The 17,726-nt window shown below is 46.2% G+C and overlaps 1 protein-coding gene across 2 annotated transcripts in view; it reads left to right on the top strand.

Moving 5' to 3' along the window:
• Positions 1-15,259, top strand: part of dusp8a (dual specificity phosphatase 8a) — a 412,005-nt gene extending 396,746 nt beyond the window's left edge. For both annotated transcript variants that reach the window (XM_028796023.2, XM_028796024.2), the window contains 4 exons: positions 566-732; positions 7,967-8,126; positions 11,300-11,423; positions 13,369-15,259. In XM_028796023.2, the coding sequence (XP_028651856.2) occupies positions 566-732; positions 7,967-8,126; positions 11,300-11,423; positions 13,369-14,524 (1,607 nt within the window). In that variant the 3' untranslated portion in view covers positions 14,525-15,259. The remainder of the gene's footprint in view (positions 1-565; positions 733-7,966; positions 8,127-11,299; positions 11,424-13,368) is intronic.
• The last annotated feature ends 2,467 nt before the right edge of the window (positions 15,260-17,726 follow it).

A 17,726-nucleotide genomic window follows, 5' to 3' on the forward strand; every position in this document is an offset into this window, starting at 1 on the left:
GGAGCATTTATGACACAATTGATTCCATTTCCTTCGTGTTTCCAATTTCCGTGGCCCTCAGGTACTCACAAGTCACAAGGACGGAAGCTCCGAAGTACTTCAGGGCTGAAGAAAAAGTCCGTTCTCCCTCAGACCCGGAAGTGCTAGCAAGTCAGGGGTCAAGGACTATTTAAAGGACTGCTGTGAGCCCAGGGGGAGAGATTTGAGTTTAATTATTGTGATTATTATTGTTGTATTGCCTGTTTATTGTGGCGGAGGTGCTAGAGGGCACTATTACAGGAAGAAAGGAATTAAAAGATCTTCTTGTTGCTTTTAACTTGTGTCCAGTGTCGTCTGTCTGTTGGGTTTAAAGGGGCAACAACAACCCCCTAGTATCTTACATTGGCATATTCGTCAGGATGCCCTGTGGGAATCTGGGGCACCGCTACACTCCAGGGGAGCCGCCATCTTCCATCCTTGGGGTGTCCCGGCTGTCTATCACAATGTGCTGCATATAAAGTCACGGAAGTGAGCTTCTTTTTTTTTTACTTATACATCATGAATGTCCTTCTCTCTGTCTCCGCAGGTGGCTTTGCTGCTTTCTCCTCTTGTTTCCCTGCACTTTGTGAGGGCAAGCCGGCGAGCATCTTACCAATGAGTCTTTCCCAGCCGTGCTTACCAGTCGCCAACGTCGGTCCGACACGCATCTTGCCTCATCTCTATCTGGGATCACAAAAAGATGTTTTAAATAAGGTGAGTACAAATATGAAGAATATAGTCGTGACGAAAGAATGTCAGGAATTTTAAGAAATTCCTAAAATGATTTCATTTAGTCAGAGGATGAATTAAAGCGTCAGGTTGGCGGCCGTGATGGTCTGAAGTTATTTATGAATGTGACGAGCATGAAATGATTAATGATGAGAGTAATGGAGGCTGGCCAGCAGGGGTGACAAATTTGTTTAGGGGCTGCCCAAGTGTATCTTACGTAGCACGACCTTAGCAAAGGCTTCCTTTGGTCCTCATTACCCGTATAAGGCGTCAGTCAATGGGCGGTTGGGGGGGTGTTGACATACTGGTACGATATGAAGGATTCACCGGTCTTATACTAAATATGTCACGCCAAGGGAAACATTGCTCAGTTCAGCCACCTCGGACCACTCCAAAGTGTTAGTGGGTCACACTCTTCACTGATGCTGTGCAAGTGTTATGAAGACCCAAACAAGTGTTTGTTAACGTCTTATGACGTATGATTAATAGACGCATACGTTAACCGACTTACAGTAACCATATTCCACAAATTAATTTGAATGAATTGAGTTATTTAAATTCCTCATCAGGAAGACACATGAATTACTTGCCCTTAGTTTACCCCATCCCCAGGGGGTTTTATGAGTAAATAGTTTGTGTTCCAGTTGCTAACAGGATGACAGGTGTGGTCCAACAGGGGGCGCACCGCTGCCCAAACCCCGACACAGACAGGCTGAGACACAAGTTCAGTGCAGCACACAGTGGGGGACAAGCTTTTCTTGGGGCTTCCCACTACAGGGAACGGCACAAAGTACCAATAGAAATAAACACCGCCCTTTCTTCTTCTCTATCTCTCTCTCTCAATTCTCCATTCCTCCTCACAAGCTTTGTCCTCCTCCACCCGAATCTGGGTCCCTGATTGGTGGTGAGGTGGCTCCTTTTATTAGCACACCCAGAAGTGCTTCTTCCAGGTGTGGTGGAAGCAGTGATTCCAAGGACCCAGCTGTACCTGCAGCACCTCCTTGTGGCGCCTACAGAACACAACTGGGCTGCTCCAAACTACAACTCCCAGCATGCCCTGCGGGAATCCGTGGTGCTGTGGCAACCCAGGATGAGATAATGTGCCAGAATGTGTTCTCTCCTTCGATCCTTCCATGCGGCTGGGTAATAGTCCTGACAATCCATCAAACAGGGGGTCTGCTGCTCTGCTGCTTCATTCACTTAGGAGGTGGAAGTGTGGAACTAAATCTGCATCCTTACGGGTTGAAGTCCAGTGACTCAGCCGCTAGACCACACATCCCCAAAGAGGAACATCGTCGTGGATACCCATCTGTCTTTTGAAAGGTCCGGCTAAGAATAAAATATCCTACTCGTTTAAAATGTTGAACTCTTTCCTGCTTCCTAATGGACCCCAGTGTCTCTTATACTGTAGGTGTCAGGAAGAACATAACATGAGTTCTTGCCCCCAGACTTTTTCATTTTATTATTTTCTCGTTCCCCATTTTAGTGCTATAGTCTTTTTAGCCTTCAGTTTGCGTGACATTTTTGTGGAGTGGAATCACAAGGTGTAGAACGCCTAACGCCCGATGAACCCGTGTCCAGTCAGTTAACCCGTCTTGGGCTAAACTTCTGTTCCCTCACAAATCAAAGGTCCTGTCCAAATCTTGTTGTTCCATTTGAACAGGACTGCCATTTAAACCCTGTGAGAAGCAGCCCGAACACAGACAGATGGACACCATTCTTAAGTCCACCACACGTTTATTGTACATTTACACGGTCCATATGTACATAAACCCAGTGCCTCCAGCACCAATCTCCCCAAAGTTCAGGGCTCTCTGCCAGTACCTGCTTCCTTCAGGCCACCTCCATGCTCCTTCACGCAAAAACCTTGTCCACTCCTCGCCCGATTCCAGTCCTCGTTTGTAGGGAGGCGGCCCCTTTTATACATGCCCGGATGGGCTCCAGGTGCTTTCCCGACACTTCTCTGCGGACACTCCCCTGTGTGGCGGAAGTGCTGGGGGCCCGGGTCCTTCAGGCAGGGGGACGCCCCCTGGCAGTGGCCACGGGCCACTACAGGGTTGGGCTTCCAAGCCCTGTACCCATGGCCCCCAATACAACCAGGGCGGATGCCCCCTCGCGGTCTGGAGGAGGAATGAGCCTTCCTCCTGTCTTCCTGGGTGCCACCCCCAGGCGCGTGCCACAACCCATATAATCGTGCCATGTCACGCTGTAGTGAGTCTCATGTGTTTGGAAGGGGGTTTTCAACCTGATAATATGTAAGCTTTGTCAGACGCACTGGGCACAAGGCACTGAACCAACCCTAGACCTGGTTTCGGCTGTAACAGAAATAGAGGGGACAATGATAAATATTTAGGGGGGCCGAGACAGGCCACCCCATATAATTGGATGCAGTGGGATTAAAAAAAAAAAAACAAAACATGCAATTATTGCGGAGTCGTCACTACAGACGTGAGTTCAAAAACAGAACTGTCCCAAGAGGGCGGAGCTTCCAGCTTTAGGCCCTTCTGACAGGAAGAGGCGGGTCTAGAAGTGGTGTCAGATGTTTTGCAGAAGAAGGAAGTGGGGGGAGGGGGGCATTAGGACACAGCACCAACCCCTGGAGGGGTGGTAGAATTGCACTCACTAGGGCTCTTCAGCTGTCCCCTATATACACACATATGTCACACAGCAGGGTATGTATCGAAGGAGTGACATAAATACCGTATTAAAGTAGTGACATAACGATGGAGTGACAAATTATGATTAAAATTTTATTAAATAATTTGTCTTGCTTCAACAGAGAGCAGGAACACAACTGAAAGTACGCTTGCCAAAAAAATCGTTGTCGTCTCACCTACCACTTGGATGGTCGGTTGGATGGTTGTCACTCCTTTGAAATTTATATGTGAGGTTTCACTCCTTTGTTATGTCACTCCTTTGACCGGTGACACAGCATATCTGAAAGTTTCCCTCGCGCTCACACACACACAGTCACATCGCACCAGGAGCACCGACAGCATGCACGTCTTTGGGATCTGGAAGGACAACTGAAGAAATAATCCCCTGCAGACGTCAAGAAAACATGCGTGGATGTTTGAGACAGCAGTGCTGCCCGCCACGCTGCCCGGCCATCCTCAACATTACTTAGCTTAGTGTCTTGTTGTGGCTTTGTATTGTTTATGCGTTTATGACGTTGCAGTAACACACGGCCGTCTCAATCTCGGCAGGCCAACAATGACAAGCACTTGGCTGCTCTTGGGCCGTCCTATTTAGCCACAAGCTTGAAGAAAACGAAACGCGTTTACTGTAAATTAGGGAAAAGCTGCCAAGTCCCTGCTTGCAAAAAAATTCTCTTGATGTTTTGCTCCATGCCTTTTTATCTGATAATTATTCTATCGAGGCCCATTTGTTTTTTTTTTTTCTTTTCTTTAAGGAATGTTAAGAAAAGTGAAATTACAAGTTTAAGCCCTTTTGACGAGAACAACTTGGAGTACAAAAAGTCAGCTTCGCTCTCAGAACACGTTTGCCCAACCAGTGCGTAAATTTGGACTTTTAGTCACCATTTTTAATACACAGGGTGATCCAAAAAAGATTCATCCAATTTCAAAATGATTTATTTCACTTGTAAAGCATTACAGAACAATGCAGTCAATTGTAAACTGTTTAGGTGAGCATAACGTTTATTATGTCATTTTACAAGTGCTCAATATGACCTCCTGTGGCTGTACGGACAACATCGACGCGATGGCCAAATTCATCCCACACTCAAATGAGCATGTCGAGTGTCACTGTCCTCTCGGCTCTTTCAATGCGATTTCATAGATCATCCAGTGTGGTTGGGAGTGGAGGCACATAAACAGAATCCTTAATGTACCCCCACAAAAAAAAAAAAATAAAACACGGTGTGACATCTGGTGATCTTGGGGGGCCAGAAGTGAAGGGCCAAATCGTGGGCTCCTTTACGGCCAATCCAGCGATGAGGGAGCTCGTTGTTGAGAAATGCGCCGACTGAAGGGAGCCAATGAGGTGACGGTCAGAAGCTCTATGACTCCCTCCTCCTTCAATTGGTATGTGATTGGTTCCTAGACGCCTCACTCGCTTTGAAATCGGATGAATCTTTTTGAATCGCTTTGTATATTAATCAGTTAGGGGTGTCACATACACATAACAGCCTGCATTAAATCGATTTAGCTAGAACAAGCGAACAAAATAACAACATGTGTCCACAGGGGGAGATTTGGCTTTTTACCGGTGCACAAAATAACAACATGTGTCCACAGGGGGAGATTTGGCTTTTTACCGGTGCTCTTTAAATAAATAAATAGGTAAATAAATCAATACACACACTCTGGACTGAGGATGGGGGTCCAGCAGACCCCCATAACCCTGTTCAGGACTAAATGACTGACTGACTTTGGTTTGAACACACACCAGAACAATTATAAAGCAGGAACATTTTAAAAGAAAGAAAAGTCCCAGTCCCAGTGAGGCACTATACATGTGTATTGTTGTTGGTACTGTATAAAGGACCCCCAGTCGTGTTTCATTGGCTGAAAGTCCTCAGTGTTGGTGCATCACAGAGAGGCTGTGTAGCGTTGTTTATAATGGCACTCAGTTTTGTCTATACAGTGCATCCGGGACACACTCTGGACCCCCTGGTGTTCATATACAGTGCATCCAGAAAGTATTCACAGCACTTCATCACTTTTTCCACATTTTGTTATGTTACAGCCTTATTCCAAAATGGATTAAATTCATTTTTTTCCTCAGAATTCTACACACAACACCCCATAATGACAATGTGAAAAAAGTTTACTTGAGGTTTTTGCAAATTTATTAAAAATAAAAAAACGGAGAAATCCCATGTACATAAGTATTCACAGCCTTTGCTCAATACTTTGTCGACGCACCTTTGGCAGCAATTCCAGCCTCAAGTCTTTTTGAATATGATGCCACAAGCTTGGCACACCTATCCTTGGCCAGTTTTGCCCATTCCTCTTTGCAGCACCTCTCAACCTCCATCAGGTTGGATGGGAAGCGTCGGTGCACAGCCATTTTAAGATCTCTCCAGAGATGTTCAATCAGATTCAAGTCTGGGCTCTGGCTGGGCCACTCAAGGACATTCACAGAGTTGTCCTGAAGCCACTCCTTTGATATCTTGGGTGTGTGCTTAGGGTCGTTGTCCTGCTGAAAGATGAACCGTCGCCCCAGTCTGAGGTCAAGAGTGCTCTGGAGCAGGTTTTCATCCAGGATGTCTCTGTACATTGCTGCAGTCATCTTTCCCTTTATCCTGACTAGTCTCCCAGTACCTGCCGCTGAAAAACATCCCCACAGCATGATGCTGCCACCCCCATGCTTCACTGTAGAGATGGTATTGGCCTGGTGATGAGCGATGCCTGGTTTGCTCCAAACGTGACGCCTGGCATTCACACCAAAGTGTTCAATCTTTGTCTCATCAGACCAGAGAATTTTCTTTCTCATGATCTGAGAGTCCTTCAGGTGCCTTTTGGCAAACTCCAGGCGGGCTGCCATGTGCCTTTTACTAAGGAGTGGCTTCCGTCTGGCCACTCTACCACACAGGCCTGATTGGTGGATTGCTGCAGAGGTGGTTGTCCTTCTGGAAGGTTCTCCTCTCTTCACAGAGGACCTCTGGAGCTCTGACAGAGTGACCATCGGGTTCTTGGTCACCTCCCTGACTAAGGCCCTTCTCCCCCGATCGCTCAGTTTAGATGGCCGGCCAGCTCTAGGAAGAGTCCTGGTGGTTTCAAACTTCTTCCACTTACGGATGATGGAGGCCACTGTGCTCATTGGGACCTTCAAAGCAGCAGAAATTTTTCTGTGACCTTCCCCAGATTTGTGCCTCGAGACAATCCTGTCTCGGAGGTCTACAGACAATTCCTTTGACTTCATGCTTGGTTTGTGCTCTGACATAAACTGTCAACTGTGGGACCTTATATAGACATGTGTGTGCCTTTCCAAATCATGTCCAGTCAACTGAATTTACCACAGGTGGACTCCAATGAAGCTGCAGAAACATCTCAAGGATGATCAGGGGAAACAGGAGGCACCTGAGCTCAATTTTGAGTTTCACGGCAAAGGCTGTGAATACTTATGTACATGTGCTTTCTCAATTTTTTTATTTTTAATAAATTTGCAAAAAACCTCAAGTAAACTTTTTTCACGTTGTCATTATGGGGTGTTGTGTGTAGAATTCTGTGGAAAAAAATGAATTTAATCCATTTTGAAATAAGGCTGTAACATAACAAAATGTGGAAAAAGTGATGCGCTGTGAATACTTTCCGGATGCACTGTATATGAACACCAGGGGGTCCAGAGTGTGTCCCATAACTGAGCCTACCCTTTCAATTAGCGTGCTGACTCAGTGGTCCTCTCTTGACGTGATGTCACCAGCCCAGCACACCACGCCGGCCATCACACAGTTGTAGAAGATGTGAAGGACGTCACTCCCCACATTAAAGGAACTCGGTCTATTAATGTAGAAGATCCTGCTCTGCCCTTTCATCCCTAATTCCTCTGTGTTCCAAGACCAGCCCACCCTGTCATTAATGTGAACCACCAAGTACTTGTAGGAGTGGACCACCTCCACATCTGCTCCCTGAATTTTGCTGTTTATTATCCAACGATTATTGTTGAATTAATTTCTACAGTGTTATGTTTTAACTTGATGGCTGATCTCAATGTTATGTGTTTGTCGTCCCTCCCCACCAAACAACACTTTGATTTTGAGGGCTAACATTTTAAATTATCGATTAGTCAATCGACGAAGGCACCTTTACAATCCTAAGTGTGGCGTTAGAGGAGACTGCCGCCGTTCTCAGGGTGCTCTACACCCAGTTTACCTTCAAAGAGGTCTGTCGTCTCACAACTTGCATCTTCTGAAATGTGTTGACATTCTGTTCCTCACTAGGTGGTCTTGAAAAGCTCTTGCAAAAAATCTCGTCTTCTCTTTAACAAACCCTATACCCCAACCCCACACGTACAAAAATTCTGACCGGAAGACAGCCTCGAAACAGTGCCAGGTAAAAAGTGAGAGCTGAACTCTTCTCCCATAGTTAAGCAGACCCTCTTAACTATGAAGTTGATTTAATGGTTTCCCGTCTTCCTCTCCGTTGACGTTGCACGCTGTATTGTTTGTAAGGCTGAAATGTCTTTACTAGCCTCAAGTATTTCTGTTTCACGTGAGCAAAGAGCTGATGACAATTAGCTCTGTTTTGTTTAGGACCTGATGGCCCAGAATGGCATCACCTACGTCCTGAACGCCAGCAACACCTGCCCGAAACCAGACTTCATTTCTGAGAGCCACTTCATGCGTATCCCAGTGAATGACAACTACTGTGAAAAGCTTTTGCCCTGGCTGGACAAAACGAACGAGTTTATTGGTGAGTATTGGGGCTGCTTGTGAACACCTGCTATGATGTTATTGTATGGTATGGAAAAAGACGAATCTTAATATCTTAACGAATCTGATGTCTCACTTTAGATTAGGTGTCCCTAATTACACTTCACTTGTATAATTACAGAGTAACTAGGCGTTATTACCGCATACTTACAGTGTAATATAGCATAATGCTCTAATGGAGTATTCAATTCTAATTGTTATTCCACAATTTTTATGAATATGTATTGTAACTGCCATCCGGGACAGACTGGCATCCCGGCAAAGAGAGGGGAAGAACCAAGAATTTGCCCAAGCAGACGGACGGGCGTCCCAACCAGGAGAGAAGACGTTCCTTTACCCAGATGGGAAGCCCCAGGCAGATGGACAGGAATCCCGACCAGTGATACTTTCAGGACAGGACAAGAAGGGTCTGTCTCTGAGGGCCATTTTATCTCCCAGGATGCTAGATGGCAGAAGCCCTGGATACTGGTGCGTGTTTGTACACCAACCGGGAATGCTAGTAATTGTAGTCCAGTAACACAGCCCAGGCTGGTACACTCCCAGCTATTTGGGATTTGCGTCTGACCCAGAAGTGCTTCCAACAGGTGAAGCCCTGGCACTGGAAGTCCTCAATAAAAAGGACCGCACTGCCTTATCGGGGCAAGTCGGAGCTGGGAGGACGGAAGGCAACACTCAACTGGAGGAGAGCAGTGTGGTGGTGGTGGTAGAGAGAGGAGAGGAGGAGAAAGGAAGAAGAGGTGATTGTGATTGTGGTTACAAGGTATTTGTAATAAATAGCCCCTTTATTAGAACCCGGGACTGTCTTGTGTGTTCGTGTTTGGGGCTCACTGGCGCCCCCTAGCCTTCACAGTGTGTATATAAATTGTGGAATAACAATTACAATGGAGTTTTTCATTATAGCGTTACACTACACAGATTAAATCTTGCCTGAGTTGCCTCGAAAGCTTGCATATTGTAATCTTTTTAGTTAGCCAGTTAAAGCTGTCATTTTGCACTACTACACAGTAAATACAAGGTAACATTATGTAATTATTTATACAGCTAGTTAGATGGTAAGTTCAGTGTAAACAGGGACACCTGATCTCCTACCTGCAGACACCTGCAGATTCATGTGACTATACTGAGAGATATTGAAGCGCCACTCTGCCGATGCTGTGCCCAACGTGTTTTAAAGCTTGGCATAATTCACTGCCTCCTTTTTTTTTTTTTTTAAACCCCTCCCCCCCCTCCATTATTGCTTGAAATATTTGTGATGTAAGGCTCCAGGTTTTGTCATAAAGCTTTTTAGGCCAAACATCCAATAATTTGTTGTTAATGTATGACAGTATTTCATCAACTTTGACAAATGCGCAATTACAGTCAGACAGGCAGTCGCTTAGTCCTGATGAGGGTCCCAGGGGGTCTGCTGGAGCCTTTCCCAGCTGGCATAGGGTGCAAGGCAGGAACAAACCCTGGAGAGAGCGCCAGTCCATCACAGGGCACACACACACACACACACACACATGTTGGACTGTGGGAGGAGACCAGAGAACCTGCAGGTAACCCACACGGAGACACGGAGAAAACATGCAAACTCCACACAGGGAGGACCCTGGATGTGAACCCAGGTCTCCTTACTGCGAGGCAGAAGCGCTACCTCTGTGCCACTGTGCTTCCCACAATTGCAAACAAAATTTATATATATATTTATTCATTGCATTCGTAGTCTGAGTCCCGACCAGATTGTGTGGGTGGTTACCTACCAGGTAACGCATGTGGTTGGTCTGCCATTCGGTAAACATCTGCCACAGGGCCCTGTTCAGTTGCGAGAAGCAGATCATGGAATGTTGCATAGTTTACTGTCAAATAATGCAAAGAGTACGCAACACGTGTTTCACCCTCATTTGGGCTCATCAGGCGTACACACTGTACTGCTCCCCTTTCTCCCCTTTCCTCTTTCTCACTATGCAACATATATATATATATATATTGTAGAAAAGGCGCTATATAGGCGCCCGACCCGGCACAGAAGGACACAGAGGCATATATAAAGCACAAGGACTTTTATTTTTCTCTTGACCCGTGGGTGCACGTCTTCCCCGTGACCCACAGGCAATACACAGTCCCAAAAGCACTCTTTTCCACACCACACAATAGTCCTTCCTTTTCACCACCACTCCTCCACAAGCATCGTCTCCTTCCTCCCAACTCTGGCTCCTCGAGTGGTGGTGGCTGGCTCTTTTTATATCCCACCCGGAAGCGTTCCAGGTGCTTAATCACCTGGTCCTGGGGCTGAAGATTCGACCATCCGGGCTGCAGACTCCATGCAGCTCCCCCTAGCGGCCATCCGAGCCCCCAACCAGGCTGTGGAGGACTCGCATCTCCCATGGAGCCATGCGCTAGGTTGGGGAATCATCGTCCGCCAGGGAGGTTGCCACCAAGCGTCCCGGGGGAGATATTGAACTGTCCATGGCTGCTCCCCCAGAACAGATGCAGGCAGCAGGGGCGTCCCTGCCGGGCATGAAGAAGAAGAAGCCTGAAGCCCTACATACAGCACTGTCCTTCCGTAAATCCCAGTGTCGCAGAGTTCTCCGTTGCCTAACGTTTTTTTTTTTTTTTTTTCCTCGTCGTTCTTTTTCTAACAGTAAACACTGAGGAGCAAAGCCTCGACACCACCAGGCCGAAGGTGTCCTAAGGTGATGCTCTGCCACGCCATCTTCAGCTCCTGCTTGTTTTGGGGCGGCTTGTCCCCTTACGTTCTTTTTCTCACAGTAAACACACAGAGGCTCCACGTATCCATTCTGGTCCAATTTCACACCAAAATGAGCTGACAGCGTTAGCCAGCAAGTTTGTGGTTGGCGAACTCTTCAAGGTTTTCTCCTTTGCCAGTTTTTTTCATATATTAGAAACATTTGTGCTGTTTTTTTATTTATTTATTTTGTCTAGATTTTTTTTTTTCATTTTGGAAAAGATGCGTGTTTGGTGTGGTTGGCGGTGAATTTTTCTTTTTATTTTCTTTGTCCATCCAAATGTATAAAAGGTGAGAAAGAAAATAAGAGAGCGCATCCTCCACTCCCTTTGTGATATTTAGAAATTGAATAGTCGAGGGAGAACAAAGACTTGCTGGCTGGCCGGTTTGTTTAGACAACATGTTCTTTTTTTTTTTTTATTCAGATAAAGCGAAGCTTTCCAACTGCCGAGTGATTGTTCACTGTCTGGCTGGAATTTCGAGGTCCGCTACGATCGCCATCGCCTACATCATGAAGACGATGGGCTTATCTTCAGATGATGCGTACAGGTATTGAGGGGGTTTTTTTTGTTGTGATATTTCTTCTGTAACCACCCCATTGGCACACTTGTCATACTTTTGAGGTTTGCAGGAAGGGGGTGGGGCAATAGGCAAGAACCTGCACTGAATGTGGCAACAGTCCTGCACAAGTAACTCTGAAATGGGCACAACCTGCTGGGTTGTGCCTCGTCCTTAAACTGATTGCTTGTTTTGGGTTCATAATTAGCACCCTGGTACTGCGTCAGGGTTACCGCCTGCCCTTATTCACCTGTACGTCACAGGACCCCTCAGAGTAAACCTTTGTATACTAATAATACATACAGCGCCCCCCATAAAGGGACCCATTTGTCTTTGATTCTCCCCCTGCTCCAGAGTTTCAAATTACGAGGCAAACACTTCAGACATCGTGATTAAAGTGCACAGTGCAGATTCGCATTTCAGGGGATTTGCAGGCATTTCGGTCACACCACACTTTCTCTACACGGCACCCCCCCCCCCCCATGTCAGGGCACCATAATGTTTGGCGTCACAGGTGTTTGTGATTCCTCAGGTGAGTTTCATGGCTTCACAAGAGACCTCGGCCTGCTTCTACCCTTTGGAGTCTATAGCTGCCATTGTTCAACATGAGGACAATGAAAGTCAAAGATGCCATTATGAGGCTGGAAAACAAGAATCAAACCATTAGAGACATCAGTAAGACCTCAGGATGACGAAATCAACTGTCTGGACTATCATGAAGAAGAAAGAACACACTGGTGAGCTCAGGAATCACACGGGGACTGGTGGGGACAAGGAAGACCACCACTGCTGAGGACAGAAGAATCCTCACTATGGTCAAGAAAAATCCCCAAACACCTGTCGGACAGACCAGAAATAGGGGGTCTTCAGGGGGCTGATGTGTGTGTCAGAGACGACTATCAGAAGAAGACTTCATGAACAGAAAATCAGAGGACACACTGCAAGATGAAGATCACAATAGCAGGATGGCTAGATTACAGTTTGTGACTGAAAAGAGCCTGCAGAATTCTGGGAAAAGGTCTTGTGGTCAGATGAGACAAAGATGGATCTGATCAGAGTGACGGCAAAAGCAAACTGTGGAGATGACAAGGAACTGTCTGAGGTCCAAAGCAGACCACCTCATCTGTTAAACATTGTGGTGCTGGGGGTGTTCTGGCTTGGGCATGTATGGCCACCCCCAGTCCTGACTGGCACACTTCTCTTCATTGATGATGGAACTGCTGACAACATTGGCACAATGAATTTTGAGGTGTGTTGAAACATCTGATCTGCTCAAGTTCCAGTAGATGCCTCTAAACTCAGTGGACGGCACTTCATCCTACAAGATAATGAACCAAACAGACTGCTGGGGCAACACAGGAGCTAAAAATGGAAACTTCCTGAATGGCCAAGCCAGTCACCCGATTTTAATCCAACTGAGCAGGCCTTCCATATGCTGAACAGAAAACTGAAGGAGACAAGCCCACCTCCAGAACAAGCAGGAGCTGAAGATGGCTGCATGAGAGGCTTGGCATAGCAACACCAGAGGAGACCCTCAGCACCTGGTGGTGTCTCTTGCGTGTGAGGGACATGTGACAAAGGTCTAAATGTGACGGCTGCTTTAATAGACGTGTCATTCCTGTGACAGCAAACATTATAAGGCTCCAATACTGGGGGGAACCATGTAGAGAAAGTGTGGTGCGACCAAAACGATTGCAAATCCCCTTCAGAGAACGTCCACAATGTGCCCTTTAATCGCGATGTTTGAGGTGTTTGATTTGTTATTTTAAACTGTGGAGCAGAGGGGGATGTCCAGGGCAGAGGTGTCTTTTTGTCCCAGACGTTATGGAGGCCGCCTTATGGATTCTCTAATAATGAATTTGAAGTCATTCATGCTTGTATTTGTGAATATAGTTGATTAAAGGCTAACTGCATTATGTTTTTTGGGGTCCCACAGGTTTGTAAAAGATCGGAGGCCCTCAATATCTCCCAACTTTAACTTTCTGGGGCAGCTTCTAGAGTACGAGAAGGGCATGAAGCTGCTGAAAGCCTGGTCCACTTCCTCCAGCAAGTCTCAGGCCGAGAAACCGGAGTTAGTCGTGGATCCGGAAGAATCATCACAGACTCTTAGTGGCATCGCCACCCAGGAGAACAGCTGCTCTACCTCACTGGCTTCCGAAACGGAGCCCGACACAAAGAGTTCAGATGTTCAGCCTGATCCCGAGAAAGGGGAATCCAAGCTGGCCTCCCCCATCACACTCCAGCAGGGACTGAATGGACTGCACCTCTCCGCGGAACGGATTCTTGACACCAACCGTCTGAAACGCTCGTTTTCTCTGGATATCAAATCGGCTTATTCTACCACCCATTGTCCAAGGACACCTACTGTCGCCAGTCCCATCGATACAGAAGATGTCCCAAAGCTGTGTAAGTTAGATAGCCCGAGCGGAAGTAACGGTTTCTGTCAGTTCTCACCGGTCCTGGATAGTCCTGGGACAAATGAGCCAAGCAGTGAGGCTAAGGTACGACAGAGAAGGAAATCAAAGCACAATGGAAACACGGGGGCTGCTTCGGCAACTTCCCCAGCACACTCGTTAAGCTTGAACTTCAGCAGGACGGGCTCCTTGCACAAGAGCCCGAGCCTTGACGAAAATCTGAAGACCTCCGTTTTGCTTGGTCTGCCCAATGGCCATCAGCCTCTTGTGGGGCCCAGCGGGAGAAATGTGTGGACCAAGCACAGAGAGACGGTACAGGCCACCACTCCCGGTACCCCGACTGGCGAGAACCCTTGGTTCTTCAATACGGACTCTCAGCCCAGCAGTAGCAGTTCCACGCTGTTTGGTGGCAGCTCATCTTACACGGCCTTCAGCTGCAGCGGGCTGCCCAGCAGTTGTGAGGCGGTCCGTCTGCGGGACAAACCTCAAGAGCACTGTGACTCGAGGGCCAGCTGGCACGAAGACAGTAGCACATCCGTGGACAAGCAGTTCAAACGAAGGAGCTGCCAAATGGAGTTTGAGGAAGGCATCTCGGAATCCAGGTCCAGGGAGGACTTGGGGAAAATCGGCAAGCAGTCAAGTTTTTCCGGGAGCATGGAAATCATTGAGGTCTCCTGACGGTCACATAGAAGGATGGGAACAAAATAATGTTGAAGAACACTGGGAGTGTGGCTTGGGGGACGGGATGGGACGGGGTTAATTTATAATTGTTTGCATTAATGTTATGAAAAGAAAACAAACAAATTGAAAAACCGAGGTTAGGTTTGCACCTCCTTGTCTCTGAGTATGCCTGGAACGCTGAAATCGAGACGGGCTGGGGTTTATCTGTAGAGACGTCAATCCTGAAGTAAACCACGCTTGACGAAAATCGGTCGAGAATAGATTTTAGTTTTTAGCCATAGTGTTACGAACAAAATACAATTCTGAGCTAAGGCCGGTTCGGGTCTGTCGTTTATGAAAGTGTCGGATCACATGTTAAGAAATCTGCACTGCGGCATTACTGAATTGACGGTGAGAAATGACAGATCAACAGAAGCAGTGGCAGCACGTTACGACGCCTGCGACTCATTGTGGTGCCAACCCGCTCCAACAGACCTGAATCCGTCTTTCTCTGACATCTCAGTTACCCGAGTGAAATTTTAAAACAGCCAAGATGATTTGTTTTTATGTTGTTCTCGCTCTTATTTGATTTCATTTTGGGGGAGAAGGAGCCGCAGACTCTGTTAATGTTCCTCCTGACGTATATTTCTAGGCATGCTCAGAACAAATGGATACAGACCACCGTATGCTACAAATCGGCAGCAAGCTCATATATATATGTATGTATATATTTATATATATATATATATATATATATATATATACATATATATATATATATACTGTATATTACATATTTACATATGCGTGTGTATATATATGTATGTATATATATATATATATATATATACAGTATATATATATATATGTGTATGTATATATGTATATGTGTGTGTGTATATATATGGGAAGATGAATAATATTACTGCAGTTATCTATTATTTCTGTCACTATTGTTTTAATTTATTTTATCTGTTCATTCTGGTAATGAGAAATAATATAATGTTGATGGACTTCTTTTTTTTTCTGCAGTTTATTGTATTTATATAAAAAGAAAAGCAAAAGAAAGCAAATGAAAAAATTAAAGCAATATTCGGCAAATACGCTTTTTCTGTCTGCATTAACGGTCAGGGACTGATGGGCGCCTCAGTGTATGTTGTCCCGCTCTAGACTTAGGAGTGGATGTGGAGTGACTGCTTTCCGCACCGATTTCACGGTTCACATTCGAGGGTTTTGTTCCAGGGGGCCAAGCACACGGCGGCACTCTTTTAGATTGGTATCTTGTTTGTAACCACCAGGTGGCGTCCCTGAGCCCCCAGAACCTCAGACATAGTGATGCCCGACCCGCTTATTTCTTTTTTTAACCGAAACACCGTCACCGAATCACCTTCCTCAAAGTTCACGCTGGAGAATGATAAACCAAACCAAACCTTCCTCCTGTTGCCCACTGCCTCCCGACTCCGACTCCCCTAAGTGCGGCAGTGGGATTTCTGTTAAAGTCGCCCCAGAATGTGCTTCCGGCTCCTGGTCTCAGTCCTCCCCTGACGGTGCCCTCTGGCGGTTCCAAAGACCCCCGACAGGGCTGCGTCTCCGGACTCCAGTTCCAACGCCACCCTGTGGGTGTTCTAAACTAATCCAGCCCTGATGAACGCTGCCACCTGTTGTATGGGCGAGTGAGCCGCTCCCGGTGGCCTCGTGCACCTCCTCCTTCCATTATGGCCTCCTGGCCGGGTATGGATCCTTTATTGATCCTTGCCAGGATGCCTTCCTTTGTGGCATCTACGTGTTTTGTGGCTTTATGAGTGGTCTGCGGTCGAGCAGAAGTGCACTTGACTGTATGTATTGCCAGAAGAGAGGCACAACGCCCAAAGCAGCCACATTTCTTTTACTGGACAATCTTAACAACACAAAACTACATTTCTGCCTTCTTGTCTGTTAGATCACACCTGCATTTAAAGTCCTTCAAAAAGACGCCCCCCCCCCCATGAGGTTACCAGACCCCTAATCTTGTGTTCCTACACTTTGACGTCACTTCAGCTTTTTTTTTGGCTGGCCTCTACTGACTCACCGGTATAAGAAGACCCCCACATATGACACTTGGCTCGCCTTGAAGTCTACATACACAAGCTTTTTGGAACCCCCCCCCCCCCCCATTTTAGGACCTCTACACCTGAAAAATTCCTCATATGTAGGCCATTATTATTTTATGCAGTAAATTACACCCCAATAAGAAAGAGTAAACAGTTGATGTCCTCAGAATTGATCAGAAGGTCTTGAAGTTGCGCCGCCACATCACATGACCCCAGGGGTTGACCCCCTCATAGGATACAAGGGAGCAAAAACTTCAGTGATACCGGCATGTAATTTTGAGGTTGCCCATCACAAACATGATCATATTTTTGATATTTGATTCTTTACCGGTGGTCCGAGCCCCCTAAGAGCCGCTCCCAGGAAGTTAACAATAACAGATTTGAAACACAGGTGTCGATGTAAGAGTGTCGTTTTATGCTATTTTCAGGTTGCTGATCATAAATGTGATAACATTTCAAATGTCTGGTTCTTCACTGGTGGTCCTCACCCTCTATGAAGCCCGTCCCCAGAAAGTTCAAAATGACAAATTTCAAACCTAAGCACGTGGAGTGTCGTTTTATGCTGTTTCGAGGTTACTGATCATGGCTATGATCGTATTTTTGATATCTGATTCCTTACCGGTGGTCCGAACCCTCTATGAACCCCCCAAGAAGGTTACAAATGTGGTATTTGGCACTCTGTGTAAATCCCCTGCCGATGTTCAAACCTTAGCACATCATTTTATTTGTATTTTATTTTCATGGTCAGGGATTTACAATGTGGATTTTTGATCCTTTACTAGGGGTCTAGCCCTCTGTGGACCTCCATCTGAGGGTGAAAAATGACAATCAAGAATATTTTGACTTTAAGCAATCAAAGTGAAGCACACATTATCAGATTTCAAATATTTGACGCGGCTGCCCTTGCTTATTATGGACTTCTTCCTCATTTCATTTCTTATGCTTGCGCTGGTTCTGACTTTTTGCTTTTTATTTACTAAATTCTGTCTTTGAATGTCACCTTTTGTCACCATGGGCTAAGCTTTGTCAAAGAATCAGAATATCTGTATTGTCATTGTAACAAATACAAAGACGCACATCCTGCAGCACTGTGCCGCTCCTCTTGTTGCGGGTTACCGTTAAGCACAATT

The sequence above is a fragment of the Erpetoichthys calabaricus genome, chromosome 2, assembly GCF_900747795.2.
Source record: "Erpetoichthys calabaricus chromosome 2, fErpCal1.3, whole genome shotgun sequence".
NCBI lineage: Eukaryota > Metazoa > Chordata > Cladistia > Polypteriformes > Polypteridae > Erpetoichthys > Erpetoichthys calabaricus.